At 40.7% G+C, this 25,199-nt stretch overlaps 1 protein-coding gene across 1 annotated transcript in view; it reads right to left on the bottom strand.

Moving 5' to 3' along the window:
- FGD5 (FYVE, RhoGEF and PH domain containing 5) overlaps positions 1–16,140 on the bottom strand; it is a 105,487-nt gene extending 89,347 nt beyond the window's left edge. Inside the window, exon 1 of the mRNA XM_050904786.1 lies at positions 13,219–16,140. Within this exon, the coding sequence (XP_050760743.1) occupies positions 13,219–16,040 (2,822 nt within the window). The 5' untranslated portion in view covers positions 16,041–16,140. The remainder of the gene's footprint in view (positions 1–13,218) is intronic.
- Between the last annotated feature and the right edge of the window lie 9,059 nt (positions 16,141–25,199).

Below are 25,199 nucleotides of genomic sequence, written 5' to 3'. Positions count from 1 at the left end.
ATCATAGATCGGAGATCGGGGTATGTTCCTGATTATTCTTTGTTTATTTTTGGCAGTGTAACCTAGTCACTAAAACTTGGAACCAGAGTCTTTATGTTCTATTTTCATTTTATTGCCAGTTCGTTATTCCATACTTTCCATGGAAAATACTCACAGTAAGTTCAACATAATGAACACCATGCTGCCCTGCAGGACTCTTAAGATGGAAGGGAACGTGTTGTCATTCCCCTGTACTAGCAGGATCAGCTGCTTTATCAACACCATGCAGCCAGGTCTGGGAACAAACCAGGGAAAAAATGCAGTGAAGCTAGGATCAGAAGGAAACCTGTCTAGATGACAATAGTAATATTCCCTATTTAAAAAAAAAACCAGAACAAAGCATTTTTGACTGGAGTGAGACTTAACAAACGCCTCTCTTACCGCTGTCAGCATTACTCCAGCTATTTGTGTTGCCAGAGCCACAAAGGAATTTGTACAGATTATACAACCTTTCTTGTTATCGACCAAAATGTCCTTCACTCTTGAGGGCCATTTTCATAGATGGTCAGCCCTGGCCTAAATCTCTCCCACAGAGACTTTCTGAAGCAGTGGTAGTTTGTGCTAAATGTGTCTTAGCCTCATGCTAAGATCCCCAACATCATTTTGCTACTAGGAAAGAGCTGGGGAGTTTTAGCTAGCAGATCCCTCAAAACACAAGCTGAAAACTGAGCTGTCTGTTGCTCTCAGGCCAGCATATGCTTGTCCTGTCATTTGGTCATGGGGTAGCAAAACATTGAAAAATGCAATCATCTTTTTCCTGCATCATTGTAATAGTGCTTCTTAGTGCTGGTGCTGCAAGGTTCAGTGACCTCAGGCAGTGTGAGGGAGACTGTGTCCAGAATGCTTCTCTGCTCCTCACAAAGACCAGTCCCGAACAAAGCAGTGCCCCGTCTCTTGCATTTTAAAGTTCCTGAGCTCCTGCAAGCTGGGTGTGCAAAAATACCTCCCTATCAGAAGGGCAGGGAGGTCTGGCAGCTTTTCCTATCAGTTTTCAGAGAGATCTGAGGACATATGAAAGGAACTGACACTACTAAGAAACCTCTTATCTTCATGGTTGTCCTTCCAGCAGGGATTCCCTTTGGACTTGAAAGCACATATTGGATTTGAGACTCAACTACCCTGCAGCCTTACCAGGAAAACAAACGGAGCTCCTGGAATTCTAAACTAACCAAGACCTTGTATCTGGCTTTTCTTTCCTGACGTTTGGGGGAAACATCAAGTGAACTGAATTTTCTTGCGTTTCAGAGATTGACCCAGTTGTTAAGGCAGAATACTTCCAGAGGGAGAGAAACAGAGTTTAACTGCTAGTATGTAGGGCTGAATGAAAGTGCTCAGTGGCTCTCCTCTGTCTCCTAAAACAAGTCTCCCAACTAACTCCTGTCAGTTTCAACTCCCAGATTAAAATAAGAGCTGGCTGCAGTTTTGCTTGGCTGAGGCTTTTTTTAGTTGAAAAATCAGGCTTGGCATGATTAAAAATTGCGTAGATTTGTGACATTTGGCTGGGATTAATCTATTAATTAATTTTGCTCCCCCCAACCCCCCCAATAATTCTGGAAAATCAAAACCATCTTAATTCTGCAATTCAAAAGTGTGTTTTAGTTCAGAATTTACTTCAGTGTCTATATCTCTTTTTTTACTTGCAAATGAAACAATCAGAAAAAATGTTGGGAACTACAGAATTCCTTTATTTTGTTGTTTGGTTTTTTTTCTTGGACTTTCAGTTAGGCACACATATTTTATTTCTCTTGCAGCCACTGAAGCAATGTTTTTCCTTAGAACTGCAATCAAATGGCAAGATAAATTGTTTGTCCAGCACAGTTTAAAATATGTTTTTACATTTTTGTCATCTTACTATATGTCACTCTCACTGTGGCTCTTTACCCTGAGTGTATTCACTGTGATGTGTTTTTATTTCACTGCCATTGGCTGGATTTTTTAAGCCTGACAATGTGAAAGCAGAAAGTTTAAAGGAAAGATTTTGAGGTGCTCAGTTTTAGCTCACATATTGTCCTTATCTATTTAAGGACCAGGAGATTTGACTTCAAAGATGTATTGTACTGTATGCAGTCCATTACTTCTGAAGGCATGTGTGCTAAGGAAGAGACCTTTCTGAGCTCTTCTGGCCAACTCTCAGAACTAAGAATGCAGTCTAATACCTGAAATGTAAGAGAGTTAACAAGCCTCACTGAGAAACTTCCATCAGAAACACCAAACTAGCTATTCTTGAATAGGTCCACCTGCCTAGAGGGCCCATCAGGGAGATGTAGTGGGTTAATACCCGAGTTTTTGGCCCAAATTTACTAAATGTATTCAAGACATAAGGACAAACTGCCAACAGACTGAAGAGCTATTTAATTTGAGCCAGCTAAGAATGGCTGGAAACTGCTGAACACAGATCCAAGCAACTATCACTTGTCTCAGTTCATCAGTACCTAGCTGTATTTCCTTTGAGAAAAAGAAGTCTGAGGACATCCTTGTGATACTGATAAAGCTGGTGTAGCATGAGTCAGAGCACCAAAAGGTGTTCACTGATGATAGGTCTAAATCTGCTTGCTCTAGGCCTTTGAAGGACAGCATCTAATTAATCCAACCAATTACTCAGGTGAAAGGGTCCTTTTATAAGCTCTTTAAGAGGGGTCTTGGCAAAACAGACAATGCCTCTTAAATATGTTCTTCCATCCATTAACTCTAATTGGTCGATTAAGATAAAATTGTTGTATGCCACTGAACAGCAAATCTTTAAGGCAGTTTTTGCATTAACCCCCCTTGAGTCCTGTAAAAGAAGAATTCTTGTAGGATAATTAAAAATGCACTGTACGTTATAAATAACTTTACTGGGTCGCACAACAAGCCATAAACTACTAGATTAGATTTGCATTTAAAATGCAATAGCATTCTGTTGTTTTTGTTACAAATCTAATCTAGAGATATACCCCGTATCATTGAGCAGTGGATTCTGGAAAGGCTGCAGAATTGTAATGTGCAATCTCTCATTCGATAAATCTTCTCAGTAAGGCTCAGAGTGGGGATGGGAGAGGAGAAAGGCATCCATAGAACACTCATTGACAGTAAAAGACCTGACCATTTCAAACAGGCTGCACCTTGCCAGTCTGCAGTCTCATCACCCTATCTGCAGTACGCGCTTTTTTCTGTGTGGTGCTAGGAATGCTTAAATCACACCAATATCACTTCTATGCTCCATAAACATCATCCAGGGCAAATCTGCAATACACAAAAAACTCTCTCCTCTTGTGTAACCCCATTGAAATATATTTCTGGTTCATATACTGAAAACAGAGAAGACAAAGAAGTCTACCCAGGCTTATAAGCCCTCAGAACATGAAGATGGCCACCTGTAAACATTCCTCCTCTGCACTGTAATTTGATCAGAAAAGTAGCCATCAGAATGGAGTTCAGCTGTTAATAAAGCCAACATCTGCTGAGGACTTGGGACCATTTCCTGGGAGGTATATGGGACTGTGATTCCTCATAAACAAAGCCAGGGTTAGATCCAGCATGCAGTGGCTGAGCAGTGGCAGCCCTCTGAGGCTATCCTGGGACACATCTGCCGTGTGTGCAGGACAGTGAGGTGCAATGCAAAGCTGTGCTGGGGGAGCACATTGCCTTCCTGACTACCTATACTGTCCCCCCGCACCTGCATCCCTAGCGTGAACTAGGACAAACAGCTCCATAGATATGAGGAAACAGGAGAGCTGTCATGGAGCTGCTGTATGATGGATACCTAAATCTGGACAATGTATTAAAATCTCTCCTTCTTCAGTATCAATATGACATTACCTGCTGTCCAGAGACACTTCTCAAAGGTGCTTGTTTGAAAAGCTCTGCCATCAAAGAGCATTTAATAGCTGCCTTTCTGTCCTTCCTGTCTTGGAAAGACAATTCCCCACCCCTCTAATGCATGACAATACAAGGTGAAGCATGGCTTGTGCCCAGACCTGAGCAGCAAGAGGTTATCTCCCGCAGACTGCTCCCTGTCTCTGAGCCACTGGAAGTCCTGCATTAACTGCTATCACCTTCTAACTCCCTGTGGCAATTCAGACAATACTAAAGTAAACAGAAATAAAGACATGACTCATGTCAGAGCTGGCTGTGGCTATTGTCAAGAATTTCAATAGGCTGTGCACAGCCTGAAGTCAGGGTATAGTACTGGGATCCCTTGCTCTGCAATGAACTTACTTACAAAACTTTCTTTCAGGTTTGTGCTGCAAAGTACAACAACTGGTGAAAGCTGCTGAGATTTTATTTTCCATCATGTTCACCAGATCACAAGTGAAAATGTCTCTTTCCCTTGTCTCTAGGCTCAATCCCTGATCCTCCTTCTCTCTGTTACAGCATTTTTATGGGACTTTCTCCCATCTACAAGATCCAGAGTGCAGCACGTGCTCCACATTGAGATAAAGAAAAGCTATGTATAGATTTATATATGTGTAAGTTTTTAAAAATAATTTATGTTTCTTTAAAAAACCTCTCACAATGCTTATGATCACCATGTTTCTCCTTGGCTTAATAACTGTCAGCAGAATTCCATACAATAGACCCATACAGGTCTTCAAGGGACCTGAGCCCCATTAGTAGACCACTTCTGTGCTACCTCCATAATTAACATTATCACTGGGAAGTGCTTGACCTATAAAAAGGAAATTCTCTCTCTTGTAAAGCTTCTCATCAGTGCTATGGGTGCATGCTAGCTTAGTGTGGGCACAGAACAGGGATTTATGGGGCAGAGAACTAGGAACTGAGTGGAATCAGCAGCTAGGATTTGTTTCTCTGAGAAAGCAAAAAGAGGAAAGGATGGGAACATCTTTCCCAGAACAACTACCTGAAATCTAGGCTGAATCTGTAGCTCAGGGCTTAACTTTCCTCCCAAGTCCAGATGCCTTGAGAGCCTGCTTTGTCTAGGTTTGTCTCCAGGTCTCGTCTAGAGTTAACTTGCTTCTACTCCAAATGGGGGGTAAAATAGCATGAACTAATGTTGGCAGCATTGCTATTATTGTATACAGCAGTAAGCCAAAAGACAGTTTGAACAGTGTTGAAAATGGGGATCTTTTTCAGATATCCTCCAACAGCCATGCCTGTACTGAGCAGCTCTAGCTGGGACAAGCAGAAAAAACAAAGTATTAGTTGATTTTATCTTCTTGACAAAATTCTCCTTGAATTTTACCCTAAACATGGGTAACTGGGCTGCTCTTTGGGATGAGAATAGTATTGATATGGGCAGCATATGGGCAAGCATATTACAGAGCAAAACCTCCTCTTCAGCTACCAAATCACGTGGCTTTCTTCTGCCTCTATCTTCTAGAAAATGTCAGAAACATCTGGAAATTTGGTGGTGCCTCTCCTTTCACAAGTCCTCCTTGTGTATGAGGCTCTTTTGCTTCTCTCTTTAGAATTCTTCCCCCTTTCTTTGCTCTTTGTTGAGGCAGAAACAACCATAGCCCTATGGTTTCCTTAGGGCCACAGTTCAACTGAATTAATTATCAATGGAAGGGGCAGGTTGCATCTGTATTAAAAGCAATCAGGTGCTTTAGCTGTACCTATTGCTGCTGCTGCTTTTATCTAAGGAGTGAAAGGCTTCAGGAGTTTCTAGTGGCCGTTCTCTGTGCTCATCTGATGCAATACCACAGCTGTATTTCTCAGAGCTGATCAAAATGGTGACATTGCTGTTAGGATTCTCCTGCCAGCTGCATACCAGCCCACTTCAAATGCTAAACCACTGTTGTACCTGCTTGTGCTACTTGTTCAGGCTTTACCAAGGAGCCTTAATCCTTTTCTGATCAGCAATTATGTTCTTTGCCAAAGTGATGATTCCTGCTTGGACCCATTCTACCTGCTCCTTTGCTTTCACAGAGAGCCTTTGCACTGTAGAACTGCAGCAGGAATCAGGCGTCAGGGGAGAAACAAGTGCTACACAGACAATAACCTGCCACACCCTCAGGGAGCGCTCCTGGGGAACTTTTGATCTGCAATAGAGATGGTATATGGGATCAGTAAATGCGCAAATTTAAGGACCACTCCTTCCCTGGGGCTGGGATTTCAGTGATAGCAGTAAAACTGATGTGCAGCTACAATTACTGTCTTGGAAAGGCTTTTTGTTCCCTTTTCCCAGCGATCTCCCCAAAACGTTGGTTGTGTGCTGGGATCCGCAGTGTTAATGTCCCCAGAATGGCAGAGAAAACACAACTTGCAATAAGAATTACTTGGGAAAGCAGCATGGTCAACTGCAGAGGGCACATCTACCTGCTTTCTCACTGAAGACACTGAAAAGTCCTTACTTGGTCAATGACCTTTGGTCAAATCACTGTATCCGGCTGTGTTACCTCTTGCCCTTTGCCTTACTTAAATCGGGTCACAAATTGGGACTTCCCTTCCAAATGCAATATAAACCCCAAGGGACAGAGTAGTGGGAAGATGTTTTTGCATTTGGCAAGATGCATTCACTGAAACCTGTCAAAAAGCTTGATTCCATGCTCCAGAGAGTTGCACGCAATGTTCCTGACAGAACCACAGACAAAATCTCCACCCCAGCATCAGCTCCACTGACTGTCCAAACTTGAAGTGTCTATGGAAGAACGACCAGCTGGAGGGCCAAGCTCAGCTACTCATAACTGCAGTCAATGTAGCAGGGAATGAGCATCTCTATGTTCATGTTTTAATGACAATAACCTTCCAAACAGACTGGTTTTTGTATTTAAGGACTTTTGAGTGCTACATAGTTCAGCCATAGACACTGATTGGCATGAACTCTACAATTAATTCTCTAGCATGCAGACTATCTCCTCTTTTACTCAATGCACTTTTTTTTTCTCACCCATTTTCTTACGTAGGCTTTTACAAACACACCTATCTGTGACTGCAGTACATGGGGCCAGTGATCACTAGAGGGGAGGAAGGTTTTGCCTAATTACCCTCTTATTAAAGGGTGAAAGTCTTTAAAAGAAAAGAATGGTAATGACATTTATTATTAAAAAAGTGCTTTCTGCTTACAAGCAATAGAGATTCGCAGGGCCAGACTCTAATCTCAGTCATCTTCTGTAAAATCCTTTGAAGTCTTTGTTGATTGTCTGATTAATATTTGAATGAAAAGGATCTCTAACCAATTGTGAAGAGACTTCCTAAACTCTTCTAATATCCTTTACAGAAACCGTTCCAGCTCTTTTATACTCTTGGAATGAGTTTAAGTGTGTAAATTTCAAGTAGCAGTAAAACAGACCACCCTTTTAGAAACAGTTCTGGTTTCTTTTCTAATGGGAGAACAGCGTTGTTTTATGAACCACAATTATAGCTACATTTTCTTGAATGACAGATTGAATATGTGAGCCACAACCTTCCAAAATACTTATCTCCAGAACTTTTTGGCAATGAGGAAAGTATACAAAGGCTACAATCTATGGCAGGCATTTGAAGGCAGACATTCTTACAGGCTTCAGTCGTATCATGCTTGGGGATTAACTCTGTGGTGCGGGTATTATTTGACCTACTTTAGAAGTTAAATTGTTTCAAATGCCTTCACTAATTGAAAGAAAAAGAAAATGGAGGAGAATAGGGAGAAGAAATTGATGAAGAAAATCTGATTTGTTCAACTAATTTAAAAAAATGAAGAGGTGGCACCTTCAGCTTCCCCCTGCTTTAATGGATGCAGTTGCATGCAGGTTTAATTCAGCTCACTCTGCTGGACTTCATAGAAGAACAGTCCTGAACATTTGCTTCTGCCCTTGTAAGCATCAGACTTTCAAGTTGTGCCTCTCTGCTCTGAGCATTAAATAACAGCCTTGTAGGTTAATTGGCACCCTTATTGAGCTTCAGTTAAGCAAGTACTTGTCTGATTTTTAAACATTTTAGAGATGCAAATAAAGAGTGGAGCTGAATTCTGCATCAGCCTTTGATAAAGAGCTGATGGATTCTTTCAGTAGTTATTCTCAAATCGTATCAGGTACATTTATTAACCTCATATAAAATCCCCAAATAAGCATCTCTCTGCCTGCTTACCCATCTGTCCTTCACTACATTATCTGAGCACCTCTGACATGCTAACACTTTGACAAACCTAGCAGTATCACTGTATTGGGTTTTCTAAGAACCTTCTTTTTATTTGGAAACTTACTGGTCTTTTATGTAAATGAAAGCACTGTGAATTTCCTTGAGGTTGTATAAATGACATTGATTCACAATTATAACAGAAGATAAATAATATTCCTGTATATTTCTTTTACTATTTTAAATATGACAACACTGATTGTCCTTTCTTGGTCATTGCTATTTTGGTGTGTGAACTATTTATACTGAAGCTTCCATTACATAATTATCTCTAGACTTTCACCTTATCCTTCATATGCTGTGCTTAGATACCACACTGTGCCTCTCTAAGAGTTGGTGATTTAATCTTATATAACATACGTGCTTCTCATTTGAAAGAGCAGAGAGAGCCAGGAGTATGACATCTTGATTTTACTGGTTAAAAACATGTGCTATGTTGGAGGAAATTCACTCTAATGGTTTAAATTTCACCTTAAGAGCATACGAAGGTCTGAGTAGCATGTTATTCAGACCATTTTTAGGCAGAGAATTAATGTTCTAAGATGTTTATTATGCTCAGCTTTTGTTAGGCTTTTTTTGTATATGTTACGGAAGGGTAGGGAATAGGCAGTCATACAGACTGTCCCTGGCTGCAGTCTTGGAGCTAATCAGTGACTGATGACCTGCAGGGAGCAGAGAGGATATAATCACTTCAGTGGCATAATTTGATAGAACATAGGTTGATGAATCTAATGGTGAGGCAAGGGGACAGCTAAATACTCATGGGAGGGGGAAGTAACTGCTCATCCACTGGATTTTTCTCCTTTTAAAGGAGGGGGATTTGTATTCTCTATGGCCCATCAACCATAGGCAGTGGTTCTATTGCTGTCTAACTATAATATGATTTTGGTATACATTTTGGAATTGGTCTGTGCTGACGAAGTCCTTGTGATCTTGCGCGTAGGCCTGGCAGAAGCCCAGACTGACTATGGCTATGCGCAAAGAGGATTGCTTACAAAGCTTTTAACGTAGCTGCTTACCCATGAAGCATCCTCTCCAATGCTAGCACTTCAGATGCTGGCACTGTTGTATCAGTCCCTAAGCACCTGTGTGTTCCTACTTCAGTCTGGCCAAACTAAAGGAAAAGTATCACTTGCTTGACACACATAAACCGTGGGTTTTTTCTGACTTTCTACTAAAGACAATTTTTTCTCCATCTTCTTCTTGAAGAAGCACATCCCTTGGGAATAAAACACATTTACAAAGGAATAGGATACTGAAGAGGTGATCAGCTTTCTTGATTGTACTAAAGCTGAGAAGCATCAAATAGGTGCCATATGTCTTGAAAAGCAGTGGAAAGTCGGAGCCTTGGGAGTAATTTACAGGCATGAGACTGCAATTCTAGAGACTTATTAGGAATTACCACGAGCCTTGGTGTAATTGCACAGAGCACTGGAATCCCCGCACTGGAATTCCCACACTGGCCCCCAAAAATTCACTTCAGAGTCAAAGACTGAGCAAGTCCTGCTGTTAGTTAAGTACAATAATCAGACTGAGGTTTTTCTAGTATGTATTGATGACCACTTTATGTAGAAGGATATAGGAATGTACAGGTAACAGCAACATGGGCTTTTAGCTCATTTCTTATGAATATTCAACATCACCGTGGGATTAGCTGCAGAACTGCAGGTATACTCCTTTTATTTTTAGCATTTTAGCAGAAAGAATGATTGAGACTTAGCAAACCTGGTAAATCCAAATTATGGACTCTAAGTAGAAAGCAAAAACGGGAAATGAAATTCTGAAAACACTCAACCTATGCCATCTTCCTGACCATATCTAAATCCTGATAAAAGACTCTCTCCATCTCTCCTAAAAGCACTGGAAGTGATATTGCGGTAGACTACGAAACTACTGTTTGAGGTATGTCTTTCCCATCCCCTTGATGTTTATCACACTGCCATATGCATGGCTGATGCTCTGAAGGTCAAGCTGAGTTAGTGAAGCTATTCTTTAGGACATGTGCCAGAATACTTTAATTCTATCTGACTTTCATCTGATGAAAGTTTAGCCAGTAACTTTGGTGAAATTGCTCTGACTGACTTATAGCTGTTGAGGGTCAAAGCAATGCTACAGGTTATAGTGTACTGTCCCAGAGGTGGGGTGCTGCTGTCTTTTGCTTTCAGCCTGAACAATTGGTTTGTGTTGCTTTGCACTTTGTAGTGCAGCTCTTCAGATAAAAGGGGCTAGAAAGTGACTTTTCAAAAGCAAATGAAAATTGAGTCTGATTCAGGCTAGGGAAAGATCAGGGGAATTTTGTCCAATTGCACTTATGTCCCATTATTTCTACACTGTACAGAAGGCTAATGATGATCTATATTGTCATACATCCGAATCAGAGTTTAATTATTAATATCAGAGAGCTAAATTTTGGGGATACACAATAACTGCCCTTCAGGGGGCAATATTCCCAGTTCTATTCTGGCAACGTTAATTCTAAGTTAAGATATATTTCTAGAACACTTTCGTTATTGGACTTTTTCTATAAACTTGATTGCTTCTAATTAGAAATTATTGGTTTAAATCTACTCCACATGGTCCTTCCTTTTAAGCAAGAAAATTAAACAGTGAATCTTCTCATCTGTCAATTTCTGTAAGCCCCCCTCCTGTCCCGCTTTTCCCCAATCACACACAGTAGTGGAGGTTCCCGGATTACTATAATCTTTTATAGCACTTTCACATTCTGTTCTCTGAAATGTAATAAAAGAGTTGTACTTGGCCATTCATCAAAAATGTAGCAATTCCATAAGGTATCAGCAGATGCTAAATACCAGTGCTCTGCAGGTGAATGCACCAAAGAGAAGTTCATGGGCTCAAGTCTCACGTATTGCAAGGGTTTAATCCAACACACTTGTACTCTCAAATGGTTGAAATAAGCCTCAGGATATGAACAGGCTGGAGTTCAAAGTAATTTTTATCCCTGTGTGGTTGTGGTAGAGCTGTGTTTGATAGGTATTCATATTAGAAAGCTTAAATCCATTGAGAGATATTTTAGGCAGAACTGGTTTAGCAGGAAATAAAACATCCATGTCCGTACATCATGTATGCATGTGTAAATAGGTTCATGTACATGTACGATTTGCTTTGCTTTACAATTAGACCATACACTGTTTCTCCAAGTATATTATGCCATTGGATGTGTATTGCCCATTTACATTTCATCAAAGCTTTTCAGGCATGTCTTTGTCCAAAACACCCTGACAAATATAGCAAATAATAACTATCTCAGCAGCAATGTATGTATATTGCTGTCTGCCCGATGCTCTTCCCCTCCACCCCGGTTATCTTGATAAAGGGGTTGTTTAGGAGCCTAGTCTTCATTTCTCCCCCAACAGCAAAAACTGCATGCACAACAAGCAGCAGACTGAAAAATTATGTTCACGCCTTGACCTTGAGACTTCCTGAACCAGTTTGGATTGGCTCTCCCTTTGAAACAACAGGCTTCCACAGGAAGTTCATAAATGGGCCCAAGTCACAGCAATTGACGTAGTTTTAATATTTTTAACTTGGTTCTTCAAGAACTACCTAAAATGGGCGGCGTTTCATGGACACAAAGAACTGGCCAGCTTTTCCAAGAGCAAACGTCAGTGTGCTGGGCGCAATGCAAACCGTTGAAACCAGTGTGACTAACGGGCTGTCAGGCCCTGCTAACGCAGCTTCTGCTGAGCACTGCTCTGGGGATGTGGCTGCATGCATTGTGAAGCTGCACTGTACTCCACCATGTCCCAGTGTCAGCACCACTGGGGCTCCCAACACTGTAGGCAGCCAGCATCTCCAAAGAGCTAAACCACAGGCCTGTGTCCCAGACCCCTCAGCTTCAGGCACATTTGGATCCACAGTTTAAGCATTGATGCAGTCTCTTTTCCCATGTCATACTCACTTCCCCCACCCCTGCCAATTGTTGCCTCTCTCAGAAAGACAAAGTACTGTACGTCATTCTTGTCTTAGAAATGGTTTGCAAGACTCATTCAGAGGTGTTAAAGAAAAGTTCTTTTACTCCCCAAGTCTGAAATATCAAAAGAGGGATGTGTGAAATGTCCATGGTTTGTTCCGTTCACAATGACAGGGGAGAGGACCAGAAAAAATAAATGTTGCAAAGAAACAGGAGTATTAAATCTTCAGAAGGAGAATGATGGATGAAAATGGACATGAAAACCTTGCTTTTAAGATGTTTAGCTTTTTCACACAGCTCTAACAAAATGCAACTGCATTAAAGACATTCCTTTTCATTCATTTGCTTTGCACCTTGTTTTCTCATTACTTGTTTAACATGAACTTAATGGAAAACACTCTTATGTACATCTCTGTACTCCACTGATTGTATGCTATAATCTGACAACAGATTCAAATTCAAATTCAAAGGTCTTGAGTGCATTGCTCCTATGTAACTATGAAAAGGACATTTTCTTGTTTGCAAATAATCTAATGGAATGGGATGAAAGATTGTTCTTAATGTTAGCAATGCATATGATTTCAGAGCTATTTAATTCATTTATAAATCAGCAGCTCTGTCAAAGGGCCATAATGATAGGCTTTAAAGCAACTTTTAAAATTAATTGTCTAGTCTGATTAGTTCATGATTTGGGATTTTCTGGTCTATACTTAACTGATGTACTTTGAAAGATAAATTATGTATATATTGTTGCTTTGAGAAATTGACAGGAATGAAAAAATGAAGCAGGACCCCTTCCAGCAAGTAGGCTCTCTTTTCATTCAGTCAAGAAGTCAGAAATCTTTTTTACTGAAGAACAAAGCAAGCTCTCCTCGCCCCCCCCAAGCCACAAAAATTACATCCATTGGATAAGCCAAATATTTTAAAATGTTCTTTGGTTTGTATCTGTAAACCATAGGATCCAGATCCACTGGACTTGCTAGTATACATTTACAAGGTAAAGAGTTAATTTGGTGTCTTTTTTTTTCACTGATAAAGGCTTATCTTGTATTCTTCCAATCTTTCTTGTAAGCATTTCCTGAGAGGGGGTATAAGCCAAGCAACATGGAGGATCTGCCTACGATACCTAGCAGGGGAGGCCTTGCCTGTTTGGCCAAGGCTAGCGGGTCTTACATAATAATTTATTACAGTACCTTTCTGTTTCCTGGTCTGTGGTTTGCTGCTTGTTCTCAAAGCCAGTGAAGCTGCTCATATCCACATAGCCGTCATTCTCATTAGCAGCAGATAATGCCCTGCTGGGATCTTCAAAAAACTCAGTAAAAGTTCCTGCTCTGGTGGATCTTCGAGGAGGAATTTGTATGTTTTCATAGTCAGAGCTCATAGCAGGAATGTTCTCATAGTCAGACGTGTCGGCATTGGGAAAAGAAATGGACCTAGGTTTCGTTAATGGGAGTGGCATGAAAGGAGGTCTGGACCGGTCCTCAAAGGACTCCACCCTTGACACACTCCTGCTGAAGGACTTGGGCGTTCCTTTTCTTTTACCATCCTTATAGAAAAGAACAGCTGAGGGAGACTCAGATGCACGAAGCTTCCCCACATGTGATTTTAGTTGAGGTGAGCTACTTAGGCTCCTCCTGTCCAGCTCCATCAGTCTCGGAGGCCCATGATAGCTGGACTCTGATGAGGACCTTGAAGAGGAAACATTAACATCTACATGGACTTTACTTTCAGTTTTCTTCTTGAATTTCAGAGTGAGGAACCTCTTAAAGGAAGATTTCTTTTTCTTGGAATACTTATCAGATGAGTCATTCTCTATCAAAAGTGAAGGGGAACTTTTAGTGATTGGCTTTTTGGTGATGTAGGCAAGTTCAAAAGGAGGTGGTATATCAACAACTGAGGATGGAGTAGATACACCACATGATGAAAGATGATTTCTCTGGGAAAAACTACCTGAGGAACCATTGACACAAGGCAAAGACAAGTTGTCTTCTGTCCTTTTTATTCTACCATCATCCAGTACACAGCCATCACTCTCTCTGTAAACAGAGACAGGTATCTCTCTCCCTTCAACAGAATAAGATCGAGGATATAAAATGAAACGTCTTGACTTTGTTGGTAATGCCCTGTTGGCTTCCATTGGTTTTCCTTCCACTGAAAATAAATTATTGCTTAGATCTTCTGTCCCAGAGCCATTGCGGGAAGATGGTAAATCAGTTTCAGGTCCAGTTTCTTCTGGAACTGTTTCTGGGACATAGCCTGGCATTTTCCCAGAGAGCGACCGTGTTCTAGTGACAATGCTTTTACGATCAATGGGCAGCAAGTTGTTTTCACCATCCATGCCTAATTCATCCCTTTTACTGTGATCAGCTCCTAAATCAGTCTGCCCATCATGAGCAATTTCATTTTCTGCGGGAAGCACATAAGGGTCATCTAGGGAATCACTGCTAGTTTCTCTTTCCTCCGATTGTTCAGGCACAATGACCACTTCAGGGACTGCTAGATTTTCATGCAAGACATGTTTGGTCCCACATTCTACATTCATTTTGCTATGCTTACAGACTTCTAACTCTTCCTCAAGTGGGACCTGTTGAGGTGGACTTGGGACACTTTTGCTGAGGCCGTTTGCTTCCACCTCATTATCTTCGAGTTGCAGCTCGTCTGACTTAGAGGTTTCCACAATACTTTCACTATGCTCTTCAACAGTCACATCTTCTAGCTCTGGCTCCATCCCTGGACTACTAGGTAGACTATCAGAGATCACACCATCTTCATCCAGAGAGGTCCCTTCTGTTTGAAGATTCTCATCTGAATGTTCCATGGGTATTTCCTCACCACGTTCATTCTCACAAGAAGCAATTTGACAGCCATCATCCATATTCTCTGCATTCACAGTTTCTTCTTCCCGTTTCCCAGAGTCTTTGCTTGCTTCACAGGCTACCTCTGGTGTCTTCTCCTCACCTCTCCTCTCAGTGATCTGGCAGCCATCACTGGCATTTCCTGTGTTTGTATTATTGTGCTCATCTGGGTATGCTTCCTCCTCTTCAGCTGCTGCTTGATGGATGGACTCTCCTAAACCATTTTCAGCATTGGGTTCATCTTCACACAGTTCTAAGCCAGGAGCTGTTTCTTTACTGGCCTCATCGGGCAGCACGTCAGGGCTTGCACAGTCATCATTTTCTAACTCCCCTTCCATGTTCAAATCAAGCTCCGCATGCGCACTGTGGTCACCATCAGGTGCTAGACACCCATCTCCCTTTTCTAAAATCTCAGGCAGTTCCTCCTCCTCCTGCCCTGTCTTCCCACAACCTGGGATTGATTCATCTGCAGGTAGCGGTATTACAGTGGTATCTTTACAGGTATCACCCATTAGTTCCTCATCTCTATTCAAAATGTTATCACTGTCAGTCTTACAATCACCATTGTCCAGTTCCAGGTTGTTAGAAGTTTCCTCCTTGTTTTTGGTTTCACTACAATCGCCTACAACATCCTCATCTTCATCTACATTCTTGGAAGCATCATTATCCCCATCAGGGGCATCTGAGGACTCCTCACAAAGTGCTTCGGACTGGTCACAGTCTCTGGTTGACTCTTCAGAGTCTGGTTCCATTGGTTCAGCAATATCTGAAGAGTTACAGTGCTCATCTTCATTGACTTCTTGATTACTGGTATCCTCATCATTAGCAATGTTATTCTCTTCTTTCTCTACCTCTTCTGGAGTTTCCAAGACTTCATTTTCCACAGAGGAATCTAGGTTCTGATCATGCTCATGTTCCAAGTCATTACAGTCTTTGCTGGTCAGCTGAGCTTCAGGAACTACAATGTATTCATTATCTGCCTCAGATTCTGGGCAATCAGCATTGCATTGGTTTCCTTCATACAGCTCTCCATCAAGACATACCAGTTTCCCATTTGAGCATTTATTTAAGTTATTGTTGGTATAAACACCGGATTTGCCCTCAGTGTCAGTTGAGAATTTTGGCTTGGGAGCAATAGGTGGTTTAGGACCCCTAGACATAGAGTTCGGGTTATGAAGAATGTCAGCCCTTGGCAGTGAAGGAGAAAATTTGGAGACAGCTACTGGAGAAAGATGACCGATAATCTTTGGTTTTGGTGCTAGTGGTGGCTTTGTGATTTCTGGAGAAAAGAGAGAAAAGCCATGTTAGTCATCTTGATTTCTTATTAAAGCCAGCAGAATATATCCTACAGTAGACTTTATCTTATACCAGTGACTTCTGATGCAGAAGGAGTCCAGCCAATAAAAGGCTCAGCTCTGAAAAGAGAACTGAAGGAGCAAAGCATACGCACTGTGCTTCCATGTGGCACTGTAGCTATTCCCGGGAACACGATTTAAGGTCAAAACTAAACTGAACTGAACTGGATGCAGCCCTAGCACACTTGGGGAGAGAAAGATGTACAGCTGCAGAGCCAAGGGTATATCATACACAGATAGCCACAGATGGGTAACACCTCCCACACTCAGAAGTACTAACGACATTAGAGACCTTTTGATTCTGCCTCAGAAATCGGTTTGCCCTAAGACTAAGTATGAACACTTTGATTCAATGATGCTGAAGTGTTTCACTGCAATGAAAGAAATGCCTTTCAGCCATAGTAGCTGTTCTTATAACACAGTACAAACACTTTGTAGCAATGACTTTAATTTCAATATGTAGTTTGCAGAATTTCAGCATTGAACAAAATTAGTTCTACCAACAGATCAAGGTTTAACTCAACCCAGCCAAACTGATGTGAACACTTGGTGCCTAGACCCACAGTATTCCCATCTGCCATTACCATGGTAACAAAATACGGAGTTACATTTTGTTTGTCAAACAACATAATCATGAAGGATAAGATGGTTTGCTAAAAGCTTGGGTAATACTTTACATTGATTATGCAGCTGAGCTATAATGCACTGCATGAAATACTTCAACCCAAAACATGAAGAGAGTTACTGGTTTAAACTTAAGTTCAGCTTTCAGCGTACAGCTTCTTCAGTCCTTTCTTTTGTCAAAAGAACCTCCATCCTCTTGTAAATGTCAGGACCCCTTGCAGGTACAATCTTCTCTGAACATCAAAATATACTTTAAAAAAGTGAATTATCTTGCAAAATAAGGCCAGCCAGGGTCTCTAAACTATTTCTAGTGGAAGTGCTGACACACATGTAGGGGAATTCAAGCAGATTGACAATAAGATAGATTGAAGCTAGATGAATTAAGTCATATATGGCCATTTTACTCACAGTACAGTTTACATGCCACAGCCATTTCCAGCTGTCTTGGTCCTGAAATTAATATTCTTTAAATAACTAAATGAAATGCTGAAAGGCTGCATAAATAGGCAACAATAGGGATCCTCCCTCATGAGATTTTAGATGAGATGAAATACATGGTGTGAAGAAGCCAGCGCATCAAATGGTTACAGATGGTAATAAGTGAAGGGTTTTGCTCTTACTAATGTTTCCTAGCCATCAACAGGTAATTACATGGTTAATCAATCAGAAATCTCTAATTATTTTTGTAATTTTAATTAACACATTTTAGTGGAAAAAAGGGAGCTCTCCATTGTAGGGAAAAGCACAGGACAAACTATTTCACCATGAGAGAGACAGGAACAATTCTTTGTGCAAAATCTTCATGCCCTACACACAAGAAATAAGGGAACAGCATCTCAAGAGACACGATTTGGGACATGGTTGCTATGCGAAATCCTACCCTAAATCATGGTATAAGTTTCAGGAAGTGTAGCTACTGTGCTGTTATATTTTGAGTATTTTGGAATGCAGACTTTTGACATCTGGAAGTGAAGACAATTAAAATTCAGCTGTGCACCATACTGAGAATAAAGTAATACCGAATGCACACTGCTTAAAAATGATTCTCTGATTGTTCTGATATTTGGTGTCATGGTACTTTTCTTATTGTTATCTTAGTCCAACTGGAGTAATTTGTATTGAACTAATACTGGCATATTTGTTTGGTTCGACTCTGATATCAGAGGCTGTTTCTTCTGATCTTCTTAACCTTGCTGAAATTTCTTCCAATACTCAGAAAGATGCTGACAATTTGGCATTCTGATGTAGTCAGAAAACAGTCTTTCTAGAATTATGAGACACCAGAGAGATTTCATCTAAATTAAAAACTGAGTCAGTGATCTCAGCTCAGTCCAGGAGTGAAAAGTCTGTTCTAATCAGGCGCCTTATCGCATATACTGATTAAGAATTATTCTGTATCTGGGGTTTTATCCGATCCAGCTTCATGTGTGAGAGGCTTAAAACAACTTGTGGAAAAGGAGGGAGAGAGAACTGCATATTTGCTAGTCTCCAGTACTGTAGTGTGTACTCTTGTTTCACAGTATCCACTGCTGCTTTGAGCTGCAGGGCATCTGTCTAATTATTGAAATCACAGAATGGGTAGCTAATCTTTCCCTCCAGATTATTTCGGAAATGTTACGTGCCAAACACTTCACTGTCACTGAAGTACCATCGCTTCTGTTGCAGCCAGCAGCAAGTCTGCAGCAGCTGAGGGCTGCAGAGTGCTGAAAACTGTTGCCGCTTAAAACCAGGGAGGGAATAGAAGTAGGTTGAGTATCTTGTAAGCCTGAGTCCCCAGCCAGATCTACCTTTTGGATTTTTAAAGCAGTTATTGCAATGACTGAACATCCTAAACTAACTTTCTGGTAGTAAAATGCATGAAATTTTCATGAGCTAAAACTGAGTCCTTATACCTTTCCCACCAGAAATCAGCAATGGACCCCTTACCACCATAATGAGACATTTTTAGGACTAACTCCAAGGAAGAAACATCACTTTGGAGCTATTACACCACTTCCTGCAGTGTCTGGCTTTTCCTAGGAATGTCTATCCAAGAGTAGGACACAAATATACCTACTCCATTCCTGGGATGTGACAAGGCTTGAGCACAGTCTCTGCATTCTCATCCTTGTTCTTGTCAGACAGAGTGTCTGTACTGAAACACTGAGTAATGAGAAAAAGACTGGACTGTAAAGAATGCCAGGATCTCCCAAGCTTTGTCTTATAAACAAATTTGAAATAAAAATAATGTAATGAACTCATTTCCTTTATGTAAAATAACCATGCAGACATCTACTTAAAAAAAAATATAGCTTAAACACAGTTACCCACTTTCCCTCCAGTGATAATTTTCTACAGCAAAAGGAATCAAGTAATCTTGAGTTTTTCCTTCTGCTACCTTCAGTAACATTGCTAGTGGAAGAGAACTTATGGTAATGGAGCCTGTTCATAGTATGGTAATAATAGGCATTGTGATGTCCTACTCTTACCCACTTGTGCCAGCTACTGGTCACTATCGATTCCTTACATAGTTTTTTCCTAACTGCTCTGTGTGTTGATCTTGCCTTTCATGAGGCTCCTTAAACAATTTTCCTTTTTCTTTTTTTTGAGGGGGGGAGGTGGCGGGAGGAGTACAAGTGTTTGTTTAAAAAATAACCCAAACAATTACTGAAAAGAAAGCACTGCTGTTTGCCTTTTATCATGACAATTTCATTCTGCTTCAATTTCTGCTTCCTTTACTTCTGAGCCACTTGAAAGGTTCTGGCTGTAACTTCTAAATGGACACAAAACAACATTGCACCATAAGGAATGTGTATGTTCACAAATAATTGTGCATGTTTATTTTAGGATGTGTTTTATGTTGGAGGGAGACACACCCACCTTGTGCTTAAAAGGAAACTCTTGGGGAATAGGAATTTCTTTAGCCTGCTCCTCCCCTTATTGTTCGATGCTTCCTTGTACTGACAAGGACCGCTTCCTCTCCTTACCCACCTTCCTTCAGGCAAACCTGCATTTCAGCATGGTTTCATTCCTGCCATGGCCCATATGAAATTACATTACTCTCTTCCCCTCCAAGTTTCTAAGCAGTGAACAGTAGCCTAGCAGCTCTCCTGGAATGGCAATCAACCCATACAGCCTTCAGTGTTCAAGTGTTTCTTTGAAACAACAAACATTTTGTAATGGGGTACTGCCTGAAACACTGCAACTACCCACTTTCAAATGTTCTCCAGATTTAGGAATTAGCCTAGAATTCAATTAAGGCTTATAAGGGACCATATCTACCAACACCACTACCCCCCCATCAAGCAGCAGGTTTTGGGGTGAAGACCTAATTAAACACGGAGGTTTCACATTTGCGGGGATATTTGTAGACATGTCCCAGGCCCATGGTCTTTGATGGTGGCCCAAGAAACGACTTAGCTCCACAGTGCAGATACTAGTTCCAGCCTTGGCTGGTGCCACAATCCATTTCAGGCATATCTTAAGATGCATAAAGTAGCTTTTTCTGACCAATGAACTTTTGCGGACCTGTGTTTTCTTCATGCCTTTGGCATTAATTCAACTCAGATGTATGTTAAAATGGGAGAGACATTGAAGACAGAGGACAGAAATGCACTGCATAGTTCAGGGATCTGCAGAGCTTTTGGATGGAAGTGACAATGCAGGTGGAGGGACCACATTGCAACAGTGGGATAAGACTGCACCAAACCTAGAATCCCAGTGGAAACCAATGCACACAAGTTCTGTCTGTCACTGCTTCTGCCCAGGAAGAAGGGATTGAAATCCACAGACTATAGACCTTAGTATCATCCTGATCTTATTCCTGTAATGAATTGCTCATTTTTTAAATAAAGCCCTTATTTCCAGTTAGTGCTGCCTGGCTTCTATCTCCAGCTTCTATCTCCAGCATTTATTATTGTTTCTTCCACTGGGTTAAAAACCCTTTTATTATTCAGTATTTCTCTAGGGAAGACATATACTTCCCTCCAGCTATGTCTTGGTACATTCTTCTTTTTGGTAAACTGAACAAATGAACTCATTAAATCTTTGCAGTTGGACAATTTTGCCTTTCCTGAAGTCTTTTCTTTTGGATTTTTTCTGAACCTTTTCCAATTTTCCAATAGCCCCTATAAAATACATGGGGCAGACCTATGGGAAGAATTCCACAGTGGGTACTGATGATGCCGTCTACAGAATTCAGTACTTAGACCCAGTTCTCACTATTCTCCATTAGCTTGTTACTGTATCAGGTTGACTTGCTTGTCCATTATGACCTCTAAATTGTTTCCAAGGCTGTGTTGCCTGTTCATTGTCTCTAAACTGATAGCTTTATAATATGCCTTAAGTGTAATTTGTTTGAATGGATCCAACTTAATGATCCAGACCTGTTTATATAACTGCCCTGCCTACTTTGTTAATTACCCTTTCACCAATCTTTACATCATAAAGTGAACTTTGTCATCTGATACTTTTCTGTTTGCTTTCCTACCAAGGAAAATGTTGGACAGTATCAACATAATCCTGGTCCCAGCACTATGCATACCACCATGTAATAATGTTACAGAGAGAACTACTACAGAGTTTTGCTACTGCCAATTAGCCAGTCCTCAGTCTAATTAACCTAGACTTTACTTCTGTTATAGAAATGCTTTTCTCTTAAATTAGAATGTGCTACTAAAATACTACACATCAATGTATGTCTTAGCATCTATACAGTTGCCTTTATCAAGCAAATCTGTAACTTCTTCCAAAAACTGGGATCAAATTCCCCATTTGAAGCAAGCAAAGTCCCACTATTGAGGAAATGAGAATAAGCAACCTTAAGAATAGCAGTAAATATAGGAATTAATTTATATGTCACTTGCTGAAACACTATTATAGACATAAAAATTATTTGGACCAGGAAGGACAGAAGTTATTTCATGGTAGCATTTCTATTTTATGAACTAGGCAACAACATGAAACAACAAAGAACCTATCCTATACCAGCAGCCTCATGCTCATGCTCCCTCTCACATCAGAGCATGACAGCGCTGTCTAAGAGCTCATACCGTTGACAAAAGCCACGTGTGCGAAGTGCTGCACAAACCCAGAAACTCATGGAAACAGTGTGACTGCACTGTACAGTCATAGGTAGAAGTTTCCACACCTCAGCTACCAAAACAACACCAAGTTCTTACAAAGCAGGACAGAGGGGAAATTCTGTACCTGTGTCTATTTCAGGTTGTCTAATACATGGGTTTATATTTTGACCATGGTGCTTACTCCTTAGAGAAGAAATTGTTCTGAGAGAATGGTAGACAGAGCTTCCTATCAAAATAATACATGGAGCTTCACTGTAAGTGAAACAGACAGCTCTTCTTTGTAGATGAAGAGCTGGTTTTGGACCTGGCCAGAACATGGGCACCAACCTCTGTAGTAATGCTGCCAGGAATGTAAGGCAAGCCAAGCACAGAGTCTCCTAAAACTCATTTATTACATTTCCAGTACAGGAAGCTGTAGGTTGCAACCTGTAATTACAATTCTGCCAGCTGTCCAAGTCAGACAGTGAGGATGTGTTTAAGCTGCCTATGTAGATAAGCCATTTTAATGTCATTCTGAATTAAGTACCCAGCATAAGCTGTGTAACTTGCTTCAATATGTTGGAGATTAAATAGATGAGGTAGCATGATTTACAAGGAAAGTATGGATCCCCAGGATGTACTGTGAATAACCGAGATTTCATTAATTTCGCAATATTCGCTGCAAAAGTAGTTCTCTGTTTTACAGCATGTAAATGCATCACTTATTTCACACTGCCAGAGAAAAGTTTGAAATGACAAAAGTTACGTAAGAAATGAAAACAGTTGCATGAGAGTGACTTGAAACGGAAAAGGTATTTAGACCAGGATTTTCTAATGATGTAGGAGTGCAAGTCTTCCTTTCAAATGGGACCTCAGTCCAGATTTAGGTATCAGCTCCCACTTTGACTTGAACAGGAATGAGATACTTAAGTGTCTTCTGAAAATTGAGGCTTTAGGCACTTGAGATCCTGTTCAAAGCCAGCAGGTCATTGGCTCCTAAATGCCTCAGACATTTATGAAAATGGTATTTCAGCTTCTGCGTAAGTCTGATACTTTTGAAAAATATCTATCCTGTCTTATTAGTGTATGTTCTTCAAAAGTGTGATCAAAAGTACTCTGTATATAGCAAGAAGGCTCCACCAGTGTGAAGACAGACCTATAGTCAGTACTAACTATCCCATGGGAATTTTGTCTTCTTACAAATCTTAATTGAAATATTAACAGCTGGGCTGTCAGAGCACATCCCACTCTGCAGAAATAAAATGCTGTTCTGTACAGTTACTGGAATCCATCCTCTATGATTAGATCAATGCATTATGACTCTGGGATATCAGATCAATAGCTTACAAATTTCTCTTACTATATAACTTTATTGCAGCCATCTGTAAATATAATACAACAGCATAACATCCCACAGAGAAACACTGCTGGGGAAGGGGAAAAATCTAAAGACAGTATAATCAGAAAAGGATGAATTTCAGCACCAAAAGAATCTCGATCCTGAAAATTCTCCAGCATTTTCACTGTCTCTAGCAGACTGTACATACAAGTCTTGGTAGGGCTGGCGTGCCTGACTGTGAAAAACCACATGTACATGACAATTAAATAATCTTGGTTCTAAACTACTGGCATATATTTCTTTTTAATGTAACTAAAGTGTAAGTGTTTGTGATGTTTCCAGTTTGGCTGTGATTTCACAACAGGAAGTTCACACTGCAGCAGACAGCTTATATTCACCTGTTGTTTCATATATTGCTTCCTACGAGCCAAAGAAGATGTTGGTTAAAATTCTTTGACAGGTACATATGGCAGCTTTTCCTACATCACTTTCAGCAGCAGCTGAAAGAATATATAGTCTGCTTACACCTCTGAACAATCTGGAGTCTAACATCTGTACATTCTTCCTATGGGCAGCATCATTTCAGCACCTGGCAAACAAATCGGTACTTAGAGGCTGGAAGGTCCTATGTATGAGGCTGGGAGATGGGGGGCTGTCTCTTGTCTCTTACCACAGATTTCCTGTGACCTTGGGTGGATTGCTTCATCTTTCTTTTCATATCAGTTCCGCATCTCTGAGGATAATCCATATCTCCCTTCCTGTTTTCTGTCTGTCGTTATTTTAACTTCTGTAGGATCAAGGCTGCCATATATGCCTGCACATATGACTCTGCTTACTGGTGCTATGTATTAGTTACTGTAATACAAAGATCGCTAATGCTGGTCCCTGAGTTGTGCCAGTTAATAAATACCCCTCTCCTTCAGATTCAGTAGGAAGTTCTGCTTTGCACTGATGGGAGAGACATTCCTTGCATTGTGTGAATGTACAAAACAAAGGCTGAGAAGGGATATGAGCACTCTATAAATACAACCTGGAGGTAAACACCAGAGGAGGAAAAGAACTATTTTTAAGCAAAAGGACAATGTAATCACAAGAATAAATGGCGATGAATCTGGTCTGGAAACTAGAAGATCTAGCAATGGTAAGAGGTTCTCAGTTTTGTGAGAGGAATAGCAGGACAGCTACCTAAAAAGTTTTGGTTTAAGATACAATTTGATGAATTAATAAAAGGAGTAATATGACCTTGTGTTCTGTAACAGCAGGTACTGCTTTTGGTAATGAAGGTAGTCCCATTCAGTCCTTCATTCTTGAAAAATAAAAACTGCGAGTAAAATATAAGTCTTTACAAATGGATACATCTGATATTCCTTACACTGCACTTTCACTGACAACAGGATCAGATTAGAGCCAGTCTGTTTTAAATAATGGAGAGATGAGGAAAGAGAGGTTGGAGCATCATGGCTAAAGCAATTTTTGGCTGGCTCACTTAACTTTCAAATGAGTTTGTCTCCTGGGAGGGACAGAGTCCGGTCCAGGCAGGATCAGCAAATAGAATGGAAATGTCACCACTTTTTGGGTAGGAGAGTGTCTTACTCCCTGTTCCACAGGGAAAGAGAACCTTTTGCTTTAAACTCAGAGGAGTGATATGACATGCTGATACAACAGCAGACGGCTGGGTTTGACCTAAAAGATCCTTTCCAATCCTATGTTCCTGTGCTTTGGCAAACAATGATTCACAGTTTCCCAACACATGACAGTTGTAGGACAAGGTATCTAGCGGTGAAATCTCTGGGCTTCAGGATGTACCCATGCAAGTGAGGTGCCCAGCAACATTCACCTTCTGGAACAAGGAAACACAGGGGAAAATTTTAGGGCTAACACAAAGGGACTGTTTCTCTTCCTCTTTAATTCTAGATGCAGCATTAGATTTTTCTAAATAACTCCAGAGTTAGTAATAAT

The sequence above is a fragment of the Gymnogyps californianus genome, chromosome 13, assembly GCF_018139145.2.
Source record: "Gymnogyps californianus isolate 813 chromosome 13, ASM1813914v2, whole genome shotgun sequence".
Taxonomy (NCBI): domain Eukaryota; kingdom Metazoa; phylum Chordata; class Aves; order Accipitriformes; family Cathartidae; genus Gymnogyps; species Gymnogyps californianus.
This window is presented reverse-complemented; position numbering and strand designations above follow the sequence as displayed.